Below are 17953 nucleotides of genomic sequence, written 5' to 3' on the forward strand. Positions count from 1 at the left end.
GGTCCATATATCGTAAATTATTTTTGGCTTTAACGTATCGTTATTCATATTAATGTTGTTGATCTTTACTATAAATTCAAGCTATTGGTATGAATTTCCTTTCATAACCACATATAATAAGTAACATCGTGCTGATGTTGATTGATCTATTGTTAAATCGAAAATGCAAAAATGATTCGATTCTGCAAGTAAATACATAGCGAAATAGTAAAAGACTCAATTAAATTTTTGGCATTCCCGTAATACAGTTAACTGCTGATATTTTTTGCTATTCTTTTAATCGTTTGGTAAATGAACGTTCAACTCAATGAGGTGAGATTATCAAAGCAGCCGCCGAAGAGTAAATTAATTTTGGTCTACCGTTGCTGATGTGAACAAAGGCTCTGCCATAGAACGGAACCTTATGTAAGGAACTTAAGCGCGTAATCGGTTTTAAAATATTAAATATTAAAAGCAATCACTGGTTATTTGTTACTTGTAAAAGGAAAATTCGGCAATAGTCACAAAGGAAGAGACACACAGAGTGTGCAGAAAAGATTTAAAGAATGCTTTCAAAAAATATTCTGTTCCCCTCGAAAAACTTTAGGTTGTAATTAGAAAATTAGATTGGAAAACTATACTTGAAGATTGATTTTTATATGCAAATCTGCTCTAGTAAACAACTTCTACTAAGTTTCAAAAAATGTCCAAGAAATGATTAAAAAAATCATATTCTCGAAATCTCGAGTCGGGTTGTTCCAAAATTATTTGGATACTCCTGTTATTATTGTACATATATTTCTTATTTCATGTTCAAATTTAATCTCTGAGATCGACTCACGATCACGTTTTAAAAGCTTAAGGTCTATATTTCAATATGTAACTTTTTAATGGTAAGACCGATCGCTGCAGAATTTTTCGGTCATTAAAAGGGTTTGTAAATTGCAAAATTGCTGGTGAGCCTCTTTAGCTGAAATATAAATGAAATGATTGTTTAAGTATATTTCCAAATTAGATTGAAAACAAACAAAGCAGAACTTTTTTACTATTGCCTGTGAGGCATGTTATTTAGAACAAACGGTTGTTTCTTTAAAAGGTTGGTCGAATAAAATTGTGTGTAGTAACATATAAAAGGAAGACTAATGAAAATTCCGGCTAAACCAAATATGATCGTTTCCTCTCCTTCTATCTCTTCCTCTGCAAGTTTGCTTTTGTGCTTTTTTATTACTTATGTTGAAACTAAATTAAGATATTGTGGGTGTTTACTGCCAACCTTTCCCTTTATCCAAATAGAGTAAAAGAAAAAATAGATTAAAAAGAGCTACAAACTGGTTTTAAACTTTATAAACTATTCAAATTTTCCTGTTCGTGTATTTTGCTATTATATTATATATAAATTGCATACATACAAACGTTACATACATTCTTTGAATACACATGCATACATATATAAATATATACGCGATTTTGTGTATGTCCTCCTTTATTGACCCTTGAATTATGAATTATTCGTATTATAAATTTAATTATTTATGGAAACAGTAAAAATAAATAAATAAACAAATTCGCAAAAAATTATTTATCTTTTCTTTTATGCTTGCTTAGGAATTTTGGCCAGTCTCAGCGCAATAGGGAGAGAGAGAACATTACACAGTTCACATTATTGACATTTGACCCGTATATGTCGCTGAACATTGTATTTATCTACAGACATCCCATCGAGACGGTTTAGCGTTGTAACTATGTAAAAAAAGAGAGAATAAAAATGCACACCACAATTTTTTTCGGCTCAAGCTTATTATGGGAATTATTTGAAGAAAAAACTTTCTGCAGCTACCTACCCACAAGTTGATAGTTTTGTATACACACTTCAAAAATAATTAACAACAAACTATTATAAGATTGAAACGCATAGGTCTGTATATATAAATTTAATATAAGTTCCGGTTTAATTAAAAGGTTTTCTTCATTAGGCTTGTAATTCGGATGTCAGTACCATGAATGTGATATTGTGTGGAATTTTTATTTTAAAAGTGCACGCTTTGCGAAAATCAATGCAAATTTGATCTCTTCAAAAAAAATCGAATTGTCAAGTTTCTAAGAAAGAAAATTGGTCGACGCCTATTCTTAACAATTGCAATGGACATTAATCTATAAATCAACAAACTGAATAATCTGAAACTTCTGACAAATCCTGTTAGTTGTATCATTAACTTAATAAGGAGAACATTACTCCTAATATTCGAAATTAGAAATTCCTTTGAACACAACAATATAAGTTTGTCAATAGTTAACAAAAAAATTTTAAATTCATTATTTATCACTTATATCGAAAAGTTTATTCCATAGAATTCTAAATTAATGTTGCAAAAATTTTTGCCTGCGATTTCTACAGGTAAAAACGATAAAGAAATGGGAAATGCCAGTGTACCTAACAACTAAATTTGATGATTTTGAAATAAAAGTTTCCCAATTAATATTATTCAGTTATTCAGCTTATGCCCGCACGCGTGAAGCGTTCAAAATTGCATTTTGGACGTTCGTTACTTTCGTTATATAATTTGAAGAAACCTGCCGTCGAAGCCCACCAAACAAGGTCACAAGTTTATGGTGATGCTGCTCCATCATATCGGAATGGTCAATTTTGGTTTAAAAGTGGTGAATTTGATGTCAATGGCAAAAAACGGCCTGGAGGACAAATAATCTCGACGGCAATGAATTGCAAGGACTTATTGGACGAAAACGCAGCTCAAACTTTCAAAGAACTTTCGAACAGCTTAGTGCGAAAATGGGTCGGTGGTTGGATCGCTGCCAAATTAATAAAACTTCTTTCGACACAATATCGCAATGTTGCCAGAAATATGGTAAAATGTACAAAATATTTTGATTAATATACATTGTACCAATTTTTCTCAATAAATCCCTTTTTCAAATGAAAAATTTGCCAACATTTTTGCAAGCACCTATTAATATCGCTAGTGGAATTTCGATTGCAATAACTTAGTTTCTTGCCGGCTAGAAAGGATGCTTTCTTATAAAACCATTTCATTCAATTCTTTCAATTTACCTCACAAGTACGTCATAATGAACAAGATGTAATGGATAAACTCACATTATTATTTCTCTTCTTCATTGTTTTCTCTTTTGCGCCCTCATCTTTTCAAAATGATTTCAGTTTTGTTTGCTTATCAGAATCAAAATTAAACCGAGCCTAGTAGAGTTACTGTCAAGAAATCTTGGTAAAATTCTTAATTGGCAATCGTCCTTGAAGGAGTACTCTCTTCTCTTATGTAATGATGTAACTTGCCCCATGTATAAATAAAGATAGAAATTGGAAAAAATATTTCATGAAGTCATTACCTGAAAAGAAAGATAAGTTAATAGGCTGCGTTTGCGAAATGGTCCTGCCCTGTACATATAAGAAAGGAACATAAGAAACGACTTAATGACCCAATATCGCTAAAATTCGTGAAAAATCGTGAAATATAGTTGGTAGCCCTAGTAGATGGAATAACGATTCTAATTAAAATTCATAGCATGCACTGCAAGCCTTTGGTGTCCAATGTTGCTCACATAAAACTGCAAAAATTATGAATATAAACGCAAACGTTGCGTTTCACAGACGCATTTATTGCTCTCGCTTGTATAATTTTAAAAGTTTTACAAAACAAAAGAAAGTATTATTGGTGGTTAATTGTTGTAAGAATGATGACTGTCCCTTAAGCCGTTTTCAGGTAACACGAAAACAAAAAAAAAAAAACAAAGAACAATTTTTGTTCTTCTTTATTGTTATCAGGAAAATTAGTGCGTTTAATAGTATGAGATATCTTTGCTAAAATAACGTAAATCGTGATATTTACGATTTCTTATAATATAATAGACATTGCAAATCTCAAAGAAGTTGTATGTCCGTATATATATGTATGCATGTCCATCCGTTTACATTGCCACTGGTATTAAGTTACGCACATGTAGACCAACCGCAGACATTTCTATATACAATCCAAACACATTTACTTACATACACCAAATATTTATAAAATCAATCAAACAAGACATATTAACGTCACCAGCGCATTTGAAGTGTCGTCGGTGTTAAAAGAGATAAGACAAAAAATTAATATATAAAAGTTTCAAAGCCAGTTAAAATAGTTCTTAAAAGCACGTTTGTTAACGTAATTTCCTTTATTATTATATATTTATGTATATTTTTTTACGTCTTAATATTGCGTGAGTCTGATTGCCGTATTGTGACATAACAAAAAGTTTATTGACACACTTAGTTAATGCGGTTAGAAAAATAGGTAGGTATATACCGATATATATGAATACAAGCACATATATTATAGTGTGAATAATTTTTTCTTCTACGATCTACTGCAGAAAATCCTTCATCTAACGATAGTGAAAATCCTCAGTACATTTAATGCATAGATGTTTTCCTTATATATGTAAATATATAAATATATATATATAGAAATATATAAGGTTTTATGTACTTATTTCAGCTCGTATATAAACATTAAAAGCATTTCTTCGGCAACCAACATGTTGCAAATCAAGCGCCAAGTTTCAAATAAACTGGTTAGTTAACCATACAGCTAACATCAAACTCAGTACGTACCAAACATCCAAATGTGTTACTGTGATGGCCAAGAATACTTGAGTTAGTCGTCGAAGTCGTCGAAGTTTAAGCAACGTGAGTGGATGTGTTTTCTTGTCATAACGCTGTTAATAATTGGCAAGCATATTTTATTTGGTAACAAGCAAACAAATCAATCAAAGTTACTTGAACATAGAAAAAAAAATCCGCAGACTGTCTATTGAAATACAAGCGTGTAAGCGTTTGTCTTTCTCTCTAGTTGCCGCGGTTGGACACATAGTGGAAGGATGTTTATTTTTTGGTTTTTAAAATCAGTGGATTAAAAATCAAACATAAAAGCAAACAATCGAGTTACATAGGGTAAGCATGCGCGCATCACCAACAAGCATCAGCGATCAAACCATGTACTGAAAAGATTGTGTCTGCGCCTATTGTGCTGCCTGTGTGTTTTGCTGCATAAATGCATTGCCCGATGTGGATCAGTTAGTTAGGCATGGTCCGTCAAGAAAGACGGTCGATGGCTATCAGTGCGTCGTCAAGAATGTGTGTCGTCATAAAAAAGACGAGGCGTACGCGGTACTTATTTCACGGGATGCTAATGGTGATCTGCGTATTGCAAGTACAACATATTGCATTTGCCTATGAAACGGAAATAGCCAATATGGGCCAGAGAGCCCATCAACCGAAATTCGGTGAACGTCTGTTACCGTTACGTAAAACGAATGTGAATTTTCATGGTAGCCTTAACGTGGGTACTAATAAATCGGGCGTGAGTTCAAGAGCTGCGACTAACGCGGAAAGAAATGTATATAGTTTATTACATAAAAGCAATTATTTAGTGAGTCAAGAAAAACACGAGAAAGCAAGGCGACGCATTGAGGCAGTAAATAACATTAGTCAAGATTCTGAAACTTTTACTTTGCCCATGTCTACTATAGATGATACCTACGATACAATAACGACTATGCCAAGTAAGCGAGAAGCAAAGCAGTTGAACCGGCGAGAAGACGCTAACGTTGTTGATATGGTAGCTGTGCTGGTAAGCAACATATCGAAAGCTGATCGTTTAGTGGAAATGTCCACCGAATTTTTTATAGTGCCAACGAGTTCACCAGCTTTATCACTATCCAGTTCGTCGGCTGCTTCGCGGGTGATTGGCTCAAAAGCTCGTGGTTTGCAAAATTTTATACAGCCCACCGTTCAATCACCGGATAATCCGAGATCGGTGATAATAGTAGCTACGAAAAACTCAGCTAGTGTTAATAGCTCGACCACACAGCCTACGATAGTGTCGACACACCCAAACTTTGCGGGCCTACGTAAAGAACCTTGGGTTGTGCCAGTGCTGGTTTTGGCAGCACTTACCATGTTCATGATGGTGGCATTTGAGATATTCGTGCTGTTCAAGGCCTGGCGAACTTCACCATCACGTCGGCATGTTTTTTTAGGTCAAATGTTGCTGCTCGGCTTATTTGCTTGTGCTGGCTTGGGTGCTCTAATAACCGCTCAACCGTCGTTATTGAGCTGCGGTACCGTACGCTTTGGCGTCGGTGTAGCATACGCTTTGGTTTTTGCGGCTTTGTTGGTAAAATGTGTTTTCCTGATTAGCCTGAATGGCGGCGTTTATTTGCCAGCCCCATATTTGGGCCTGTTGCTATTGTTTGCAGTGCTTATACAAGTAGTTATAGGCACGCAGTGGTTAATAACACAACCTCCGGAAATTTACACGCAGAGTGTGCCCGCAGTTAGCAGCAGCATGTTAGCATCTACGATGGCTTCACATTCTGAGCGCAGCTCAAGTCCACACTTTACCTCTGTATTTCACAATGCGGCAAACAATGTCGACGTCTACGCCCGGGTATCATCCACCGGAACAGTTTTAATACCTTTATGTAAAACGCAATATTCCGAGCTTTTATTTTCGCTTATTTACATTATATTTCTGATAATATTCGTGGCTGTGTTAGCCATCAAGTCAAGAGGAATACGTGATAATTACCGTGAAGCTCCTTACATAGGTTTAGCTATAGGTGGTGCTATACCTATCTGGTTGGGTTGGATGTTGTGTGGTTTAGCTGTCGCCGAACGTCACAAAGACGCTTGCATAGCATTTGGTTTAGTGGCCACTTCTGCCACTGTATTTCTGGTAATGTTTATGCCAAAGGGACGTCAACTGGCTGCTATGGGCAAAGAAGGTCTCTACGTAGAGGATCGAGATGAACAATTTAGTTCAATCAGTCGTGGCGGTTCTGGTTATTCTCCATCGTTCTTTCACTTTAAACCTATTAAATACGGAGTAATGGGCGGTGGAGGAGCGGCATTCCAAAATTCAACATCAACAACAGCAGGGAATGCGGCAAATTTTAAACATGTATCAAACGGGCTAAATTCAGGAGGTAAGCAAAAGATTAATTAAATTTAGGGAACAGGAAATTTAATAAATCAATAAAATAAGTAAAAGATAATGAGTAAGCGTTGGTTAGTTAAAAAATAAAAAGGCGTAAACAACAAACTTTTATTAAAACAATAATTTCATCAATTCAATTGCATTTCAGGCTTATAAGGCTATATTTTGTTAGATTCACTTGGAGTTTGCTTTGACACAACAATTTCAAAATTTATCACCTTTATGTCTTAACGTATTTTCTCGTTCGTTTCTAAAGCCCAAAACAAAACAATGATTTAGCATGTTTGTGCACGTTTGAGTGCACATGAGTAAAAGTGCTGTATATTGTGTTTGGTTATAAATATTGCGTGTGTGTATGTGTGCCTATGTGTGCTTGGCCAAGTAACGCTGCCACCATTGTTGTACATTTGCAAAGACTTATGCAGATCATTTTTAATTTTTTTTCACTTTCATTGTCTAAAGAGAAAACTTAAGCAACAGCACAGTTTCATGGATTACACATAAGCCCGATTAGTATATAGCAGATTTTGAATTCCATGTCATTACAAATAATATTAACTTTTCATAATTTAACACGTATTTGCATGCAAATTTGCATGGAATTTCGTTTGAAATAAATAATAAAAATTTAATAATAAGAAAAAGCATCGAAAAAAACAAAATATGAAATGTGAAATATAAAGCAATAAATAGAAAAGAAACAAAAGAAAAAAAAGAAACACTACAAAATTTTATGGTCGCCTTATGTTAGTACCCCGTCGCTTTTCTTATCTTTTTTGTTTTTTTTTTTTGTTTTTGTTATTTGAGTCCAAAACAGTGCTTAATTGCTTCGTTAGTTGACATTGAAAGCAAAACATAAAAAGTGTCTATTGAGAGTATCCATCTAATGAGTTTTTTAACCTAAACCGTTTTCCTCTTCGGTATAATAATAATTAATAAATGTTGAATAAGTGTTTTGAAGGGGTTGCGAGGAAAAGAGAAATGAATTTTTTTTTCATTCGTTAAATATATCATACAATTATATAAGCATGTCATTATTAAATGCTTGTAAAGGCTTTTCAAAGGTAATAATTTCATGCTTTCACTAATTGATTACTGCACCTATGAATCCATAGCAACTATGAATCAAATATTGCAAGTATTGCCAGACCATTCATTATCTGGCCTCATAATTAATTGCAACGCACGATTTTCATCATTTTATATAATATGTGAAAGTATTGCACGTTTTTCCTATAATAATTCAAGTATTTATAACGTTAATGATATGGAAAATGTACTCGATGTATAATAATGTTATGTACACACTTACACTACATGTTATATGCGTAAGAATTATATAATAAGTGTAAAAGTAAAAATGTAAACACAGCACTTATATGTGTGTTAAGATATGCTTATGTATGAGTAACAAGAAGTAATTGAAATGATTTACCAAAGCTAGGACGTTAAAAAAGCATAAAAGTTAACTGAAATTTATGTTAAAAAAAAATTTATATTGTTTTCAAGTCGCGGTTGTGGTGCGAACCAACTGTCTACGAAGAAGATATTCGACAAGGAAGTGTATTTCATTAAAAAGCAGCCCCCGCTCTTGCTCTACATAAATTTAAACTTATTTCAATGCAAGTGAAGTGCTGTAAGCAATGCTCTTGAATGTATAAAATGTATACACAAAGGTATAGAGGAAAGGGTATCAAGAGTCTCAATGAAACTGTGAATTCATTTGTTATTTTTCTTTCTTTATATTAAAAGAAATTATTTAACTTATGATTATTTATACGTAGTTTGTTACCTTCGTAAGTCTTTGCTGGTATTATTGTTGCTTATGAGAGAGATTACAACATGTTCAGCATGCATGAAATCATTTTTTAACATTTTTTGCTGTTCTTAACACAAGCATAGCTACTGAAAGGGATAGACTAAGCATGAGGAGTTCTTAATCTTGTTCTCAAAGTATTTTAATGAAAAAACAATATATATATATATATATATATATATATATATATATTTTTTTTTTTTTTTTTATTGTGATTTTTTAAACAAAATGGAAAATAGTTTTCATTCAATTATTTGTTTAGCATTGTCATAAATCCCGAATGTAATTTCAGCGTAGCTTAACCTGTTATAACATTACATAATATATAATGCGACTCTGTATTAATTTGAAAGGATTCGTAAATAGCGTTAATACTTATCTCTTATGGGATCTTGTTATTCCAACCCCACATCCATATATATATGTATATATCTTTTTTTATAACAGGTACGCTTCTTGAGTTTGAATATTATATTACAAACATGAAAGAACGATTTGCTACGCTATGAAAATATGAACAGTAAGAAATCATAAGAGAAATCCGATCATCGCTTAATAACGCCGGCGAAATTGAATATCTTTGACTAAAAGCCCTTCCTCTGTATTCAACTGGAATTTTCTATTCCAGTCGACTGTCTATCCATTAAACATTATTTGTATAGGTTAGGATTTGTTTCAGCCAGTTCAGATTTGTGTATCTCTCATAGTACCAAGGAATGGATTATTTTGCTGTTAGCCTTGAGAGACAAGTTGTGTTTTGAATTTGCATTTCTGCCAACAAAGTAATAGCTAACGAATGCGTAATATACTCAATCATTTTGAATTTCCGACCATTCACCGTCATACTAATCACCATAATACGATTTTATGGTTTTGCAAGAGATCCTTTTAAATTATTGAACATTTACAATAATATGTCGTACTTATACTCTTTGCTTGATATTTCTTTGATAGCCATCAATACTCAGTGAATTTGCAAATATAGTATAAATTGGTCAACGTTACGTGTCATAAAATTTCATTTCAAATTTATTTACAACAAAATAAATGGTAAAGGAAACGCTTAAATGGTATTCGACGACTGTTAATTGAAAGTGTGTGAGTTAGCTGACATATTAAGTCCATCAAATATATTGAATATTGGACTGAAAATCTGACATTCAGCAGGCTGGGAGTAAGATGAGTGATACGTTAGTTGTGATAACATGGAACAGAAACTACATCGCGAGGATCTTTAAATCGAATAGTCGCTGATGTTTTATAGGAAAATGGCTTTCTTTCTGGTTCGATTCGTAACTATGGGCCTATTTCTTCACATCTGAGACGAAGGAACTAAGATCGAAATCCATAAACTACAAGAGGAGAATCAAGCCAAACGAAAACAAAGATAGTTCCATCTGTTCATAAAGTAATCGGTAATAATTTTTTTTTATTACCTTCAGAAAGCAAAAACAATCGGTGCTAAGATTTAATCGAAGTTATTGTAGAGTTTGGGTAATCAAGCTAAGAAAACCTAACCACAATTGATGAAAAAGATAGTTTTATTTCATCAAGACAATTCAATGCAGTTCACACCATTAATACCTTACCTAAGATGAAAGTTCAAATTGCTTCTACAGGTATTTACTTGGATAGGTTTCGCATTCTTAAGTAATTTTCCAACTTTGCAACTTTGAAAACGTCGCATGTTGATAAAAAATGTCGTCAAAAATTAAGAGTTGTAGTCTATTCTTGAAGGCTATTGCGATGAGGAGCTCGACTTGTTTCGCTTTAAATAGGTTATCAAAACAACTGCACACCGCTAAAAAAAGTGTATGGAGCAAAAGAGCGGTCATATTTCTTCCAAGATTATTGCTCTTATTTCTCTATGCGATCAGTTATGCAGTAAATATAGGGACGGACAGGCGAACATGATTAAATAGATTTTGCTACTTGCGCCGATCAAATATGTCTACATTTTATGTTTTCTCAGTTGCATATTCTGTTGGGCTTACACGCATTTCATGTAAACTAGAAAATTGCAAAAAAAGAGGGAAAAACTTAAAGCGAAACCAAAATGAGGACGAAGACTAAAACGAAACATGATTGAAATGATGCTTTCTTTTAAATAACCTGAAACTGAATTAACGCAAAGCATTGAAAATAATTAGTGACCGTAAAATTACAATAATTACTTATTTTCTTTGCGTTGCACTCGTACTTAGCTAAAGAGAAAGACGTTGTAGTGCGTTAGCCTTATATTGTTTTTAACATAACGTAAAAACAAATTAAAAATAAAATAAAAAAAAATGTTTTCTTTTTCATTCAGTCAATGTAGAGAAAAAGTAAAAATCTCATTAAAATTTCTGTTTATGCATCTATATGTGTGTGTATGACGTGTGTTTGTGTGACTGTGTTTATATCTGAGAGAAATTTATAATATATTTTTAAACAATGTGCGCACATAATTAATCGTGCAAGCGCACGCACACATATAATAGTGGCCACGTTGAAATGCAGTGTGAATGAGAAGTTTCGAGTACACATATACATTAAACGGACATATGTATGCGTGATTGTAAGTGTGTGTCTTGAATGCATCAAATTTTGTAAGTAGTCGTTAAGATCTTTGTTCTCTTGTGTTCTCAGTAAGAGGGAAGGCCGTATACGTGATAGCGTATCGATATGAGGTGAATTACTCAATTTAACAATCAATGACTTTCTTTGGCTTTCTTTGCGAGCAAGGTTAACGTATCAGTTACCTACCAACCATTAAGGATAAATCTTATGCGTCTTATAGAGAAAGCGGTAAATTATTTACAGCCAATATTTGTCTAATGTCTGCATAATTCTTCTTGGAAAAAATTAGGTTCTTGATTAAAGAACAAAAAAACGATTAAAAACCGAACGAATGAGTTTGAAAGAAAATTCGACTAACCGTAAAAGAAAAAATTTCTATTAAACGTTTTAGGTCAACTAAGGTATTAAAGCTCGTTCATATGTTAACTCTGCTTAAACTAAAATAAGTAAGTAATGTCTAAAAACACACATACATGCACATGCGAAAACACACGCGCACGTGCATAAAGGTATATATGTAAATAATTTCAACTGCCACCATACATAGCATACGAAGAATGTAAAATATTGTAAAATGTAAAAAATTACCATTCAGGCAATTTTTATAACAAATTACTCTTGTCAGCTAAAGTAAATATAAATAGTGGACATGTTTCATCCTCGTTATATATACAAATATATATATATATATAATGCTTTTGCCCTATGGCTCTGCCTGCAGACAATGATGCATGTTTGGACCGTGGAACAAATCCAACTGATCGATTTCATTTATTGCCTTAGAGTACAACTTGACAAAATGTCTTTAAAATAGACAAACAACGCCAAGTAAAAATAACAAAAAGAAAAAAATTAAATGAAAAAAGAGAGAAAAAAATGTATTTTTTTTCAAGTAGTTAGTTGGTGATGTGATTGTGAAGAGACCAGGGATTTAGTGATGGCTATGATGTTAACTGGGAGACTTTGTTTGCAAAAAGAATTATGTGTCAAAAATAGCCAACATAAGGGTATTCCTTGTCGTTGTATAAAAAGGAAATACACAGACGCGACCACAAAAAACAATCAACATAAACACATTTCCAGTGTTGGTTGTGGTTGTGATAATGATAATAGTGGTGACGGTGGTGGTGGCGATGTGCACATTCTGTCGGCTCCCATCTGATTATGAGCCATTTAAACTTGAACTTGTCTCAATGCCACGTCGTAAAAAATGATTTAATCTTGATGGCGGTTAAAATTTTATATTTGTAAGACATTTTATTGTTGTTGTTATTTTTGCTTTTACTTTTATATGCACATATGCGTATATGTTATATGCTGGTCACCGGCTTCTCGCGAGTGCAGATATATATATGGATGTGTGGATGTATGCGTCAGAGCTTTGTAAATAACCTTGAACTTAACATCACACTAGTCGGCCACATGTTGTATTTTTTCAATACAACATAACATTGTAAATGCATGTGTCACACATACTATGCATGCACGCATTCATATGTATACATAAAAATGCATGCATTTAGTAGGCACGTTAAAAAGCAACGACGCCTCTCTTTTTAATACATGTCAGTTAGTCAAGTCATTTTTCGTTTTTTTCTTCTACATCTTCTTCTTTTTCTTACTTAACATTGATATGTATTTTGTTTTATTTGGCTCTTGTTTTTTTCTTTTCTTTTTTCCATTATTTTGTTTTGTCTGTGACAATGATTGCGTTCGCGCATGTAATCAAACAATCTTTGTTGGTAAACGATGCCGCAAAAATTGTGATGATTAAATGATTGTTAAGTTTATGTTATTGCAGCTCGTTGGTAGATTTTTTTCCACAGTTGTGCCTACAATGGAATCTCGAAGTGGTTTGCCTTTGTGATCATCTAATAATATTTGCCTGTATGCATACGCGCACATACACTTGCACTATTTACCTTTTATTTAATGTGTTTAATAATGATGATGAAGTTGGCAAAATACTTAGTGGTTATTGACAAATGAGCAAGATTTGATTTAATATGCTACGCAGCATCGAACGAAAGAAGCAAAAATGCAAAAAAAATGGCACCAAGATTGCCAAAACTTTATTTTTATTTTTTATTTGGAAGAATGGCTATAGTAGCATAATAATGTATGCCATAATATGCCACAATATGCCACATATCTATAGTACATGTCCCATCACTAAAATAAGTGTAACTTGAAAGCCTTGCAAACCTGAAAAAATGGCCGGAATGTCATGATATTTTGACACATTTCATTTGGAGGTTGATAGTATGGATTCGTCAATAGTCATCCTACATCTGTACGTCATCCTACGAACTTATTGCAAGATGATATAGAATATATATATATATACAACATAGAATGATATACAATTGCGAGTGTGTCCGTGAATATGTATGTGTGCATTACACGTTTGATAAAAACAAACAATTTGCGAAATCCATGTTGTGAGAATCTTATTGAATCTATTTTACTTACGTGGGTCTAATTCGTCAATACCCCCTGACCGCTTTATAAATTTTAAATGCAAGGTAATATGCAGCGGTATATTTGCGAAAATTTCTTTCTAGAAGATCGTTCTTCATTGTCCGCATTTTATGCGTATACAAACACGAATGCGTGTATGCTTTTATGCCTTTTGGATTTCGCTCACTTGAAGTTTTATTTATTGATTTTTGTACGTGTTTATAAGTTCAAACATTCGATTGCTGCTTCAAAACAGAGTACAGAGACCGTCCAATTTATTTCATCTGCATTGCATAGTAAAGAGCTGCTTATCGATGCATTTGACTGATAATGAATGTGTTGAAGTATCGATTAGTGTTAATTAATCTATGAATGTTAGTAATTTATTATATATATTATATGATAGAATATGAAACAAATAAAATAATTATATTCGTCTATGTCTTGTATACCCATCACTATTTTCCTAAAAAGACATAAATAAATTTTCACACTGAATTGGCGCAACACAGTGCAAGCGCTGTGGTTATACTTTTCTCTTTGTGCAAAAAAATTTTGCAATTTCTTCCTTTATATTATTTCTTTATTGCTTTATACGTTTTTAAAAGTGTTCAAATTTATTAAAATATATTGAACTTTTTGTGTGTTTATTGTTAAAACTGATCATCGCAGATACCGTACGTGTTAAATAAAAAAAAAAAAAAAAAAAATTGAAAACATTTGACTTTATTCTCAGTAGTTTCCCAAACCTTTTCAAGTGAGTGGTTATTTCACAAATAACTAAATAATAGACAACCATAAGGCATAATGGCCCCGGGGCCGCCAGATAAAAACTCGAATAGATTTCATCTATTTTCTGACACATCCCCCCCAAAAAAAAAAAATTCAAATTCCGACTTTCCGGTGTTGCCAATCAATGACATCACTCCTATTGACAAAAAATATATTGTTATTTCTTCAACCGATGCTAGAGTAACAATTTCCCAAATTAGCCCTTTTGCTATAAAAGAAGCCCTAGATAGCATTACAACATAGATAGACGTTATCTCGATTCTACGCGATGGGAATTTACTTGTCCTCGCTGAGAACTCGCGCGTCCTATTCGGGTAAATTACATGACAAACTGAACTCAGTTAGAGGCGTAATTTATGCTCCGTGCTTAAAGCATGTGCCCGAAGATGAAATAGTTCGCCAAATGGGCAGTCAAAGAGTGACCGTAGTGTATAAATTCACAAAACTAAATGACGACGGAAAAACTCGCTCTTCTACAGGAACGATTATTTTAACCTTTGATCGCTATCGGTTACCGCGAACAGTTGATGTGGCGTGGTATAAATGTAAAGTAGAAATCTTCACTCCAAATCCCATGAGGTGCAAAAAATGCCAACGCCTGGGTCATACGGCAAAATGGTGCACCAGTGTTCCATCTTGTGCTAACTGTGGTCTTCCTCCACATGCTGAAAGCTGTACGCGTAGTTTGTGCATAAATTGCAATGATCAACCCTCGGTTAGACAAACAATGCGCACGTTTTGTACAGATGCGTAAAATTCTAAAAATCAAAACAGAAAATTGCTGTAGTGGCGAAGCGCGACGTAAATAGCGGGAAATAAATCCACCTGTAGGCCAAGGAATTGGCAAAAGTAATACCTACGCTGCTGTCGCCTCGCAAATCGAGCCTAACAAGCCTTTAACTCCAACTCTTTCCGATGAAAAAAAACCTGTTCTACCATCAACCAAAAATTATGCTGCGAAACTAGTTCCATCACATGCCAAAGATAATATTGAAAAAACCAAAACAACAGCCAATATTGAAAAAATTAAAACAACAACACATATCCTAAGGTCTGACAAACTACATTGCCCAGAATCAACAGCTCTCAACTCTAGTCAACAAATTACAAGTTGTAATGCATCCAATCTCTCATCCTTTAATCAACCTTCAATTTCAAATTTTTCACGTGCGCTCACTCGTTGCACTTCAAATGTACGTAACCACCTAAGTAAAGATTATTCTGCTGTTAAGAGTAAATCATTCACGCAAAATTCCTATAGTGACCTTCTCGACGGAGACGCTGACATGTCAACTTAACGCTCCTTCCGCTCTGCTTCCATGTCATTACAATTCAATGAAGTTTCTAAAATTCTACAATGGAACATTAAGGGACTTATTAATAATTTTGATGAACTCCGTACACTCATAAGTGCTTTTAATCCAACTTTTTTATCGCTTCAAGAAACCCATTGTAAAAGCTATCCTATTCCACCTAAATCATAAACTGGATACTTCACGAATGCTGATCAAAATTCATATTCTAAACAAGTGTTTTTATAAAATCAAATATATCTCACAAACGCATAAATTTCAGCTCAAACATACAAGCCGTAGCGATACAAATAATGTTAAACATAAAATTTACAGTGCTTTCGCTCTATATCCCACCTTCGCAATCATTTTCTCAGCAAGAACTCTACAATTTAGTCTTCGTGTTTTCCCCCCCATTAATTATGTGGCGACTTTAATAGTTGGAATACTATCTGGGGCTCAACAGTGAACAACATTCGTGGTACTGTTTTAGAAAAGGCCTCCATTCAAAACAATGTCTGTATTTTAAATGATGGAAAACCAACGCACTTTTCAACTCATCATACATTTTCACATATTGATTTAACATGTTGCTCTCCCTCACTTCTTCCTTTGGTTTCCTGGTCTATTTCTGATGATCTACATAATAGTGATCACTTTGCAATCATTATCTATCTTAAATTTTCAATGTCCTCTGTTACTCCAGCAAAACAGGCCAAATTCCTCCTAGATAAAGCGGATTGGATCAATTACTCCAAACAGGTGGAGTCATTTCTGGGGAGCCATTTAACGGAAACTGCAACCATGATGCTGCTATTATGACTAAAGCGATTCGCACGGCTGCTCATCTCTCTATTCCTCAATCCAACAGCTTTTTCAGACGAGCTAGGGTTCCTTGGTGGAACAACACGCTTTCGTTTTTGAGAAAAATAAAATGAATCTACGGCACCGCTTTAAGAAATGTCCTGATCATGGTCATTTGTTATTATACAAAAAGGCCTATGCTCTATTCAGGAAGGAATTACGAAAATCAAAGCCACTTAGTTTCGAACTTTCGAGGAATTCACAGAAATGCATCAATGAAAGTTGTCCGGAACAAAATCAACAGACTTAACAGACTGCAAATCTGAATGAAATCTCTGCCATCTGCACTCCCAATGGAACACAGATGGCATTTCTAATTACTTTGGAAAAGTGTGGTGCGAATACTCCTCTGACAGGAACTTCTCCAGTGCTTTCATCGAAAATAAAAGGACTCCAATTTCTCTTTCAGATTGTATTGACAGATGCGCCACCTTCCTGGAAAATTGGATATCCACCTTAGAACTTGTCTCTCCAATTTGAAGGGGAGGACAAGTGGTCTAGACCGCTTCTCATACCAAATGATCAGTGCTATGTCTAAGTCTAGTAAAGAGAAATTACTGGACCTATATAATACGGTATTTTTGGCTGGCCATATACCCTATATGTGGAAACTGGCAACAGTTGTTCCAATTCCAAAGTCTCAATCGCATCAGATTATCGCCTAATCTCTCTCTTATCTTGTCTCTCAAAGGTTTTAGAGAAGATTGTGGCATCTAGATTATCTTGTTTTCTTGAGCCCAAGACCCTGATTACAAAGCAATAAATTGGTTTCAAGCGGGGTAGAGGGTACATAGGCGCTCTTTTACATATTGATTTTTTTACGAGCAAAGTTATTTCCGAACAGAATCATGTAGCAATTCTCTCAATTGATTTCGAAAAAGCTTTTGACAGAGTTGGTCGTCATGTTATTTTAAGACTCTTGAAATCATGGAATTTTGGACCAAAATTCTTCAACTACATCAAATCATTCATGTCCCATCGGCGGTTTAAAGTTAGAATCAACAATCATCTCTCTGATTCCTTTCCGCTAATGAGTGGTATTCCGCAAGGCTCTCCTCTCTCTCTGTCACGCTTTTCCAGATCGCCTTCAACGAAATTAGCAAAATTCTTTGCCGTGTACCCAGAGTGGAGCATTGTCGCTACGGGGACGATGTATACATTTTTTACAAAAGAAAAAGACA

At 34.1% G+C, this 17953-nt stretch overlaps 1 protein-coding gene across 3 annotated transcripts in view; it reads left to right on the plus strand.

The window, feature by feature from the left end:
- Positions 1-4566: 4566 nt before the first annotated feature.
- Positions 4567-17953, plus strand: part of LOC119637981 — a 30912-nt gene continuing 17525 nt past the window's right edge. For 2 of the 3 annotated variants that reach the window (XM_038034479.1, XM_038034480.1), the window contains exon 1: positions 4568-6978. In XM_038034479.1, the coding sequence (XP_037890407.1) occupies positions 5076-6978 (1903 nt within the window). In that variant the 5' untranslated portion in view covers positions 4568-5075. Of the gene's footprint in view, positions 6979-17953 lie in introns of all 3 variants that reach the window. The other variant, XM_038034478.1, reaches the window with a different exon arrangement.

This window comes from Glossina fuscipes, unplaced genomic scaffold (genome assembly GCF_014805625.2).
Source record: "Glossina fuscipes isolate IAEA_lab_2018 unplaced genomic scaffold, Yale_Gfus_2 61, whole genome shotgun sequence".
Classification (NCBI taxonomy): Eukaryota; Metazoa; Arthropoda; class Insecta; order Diptera; family Glossinidae; genus Glossina; species Glossina fuscipes.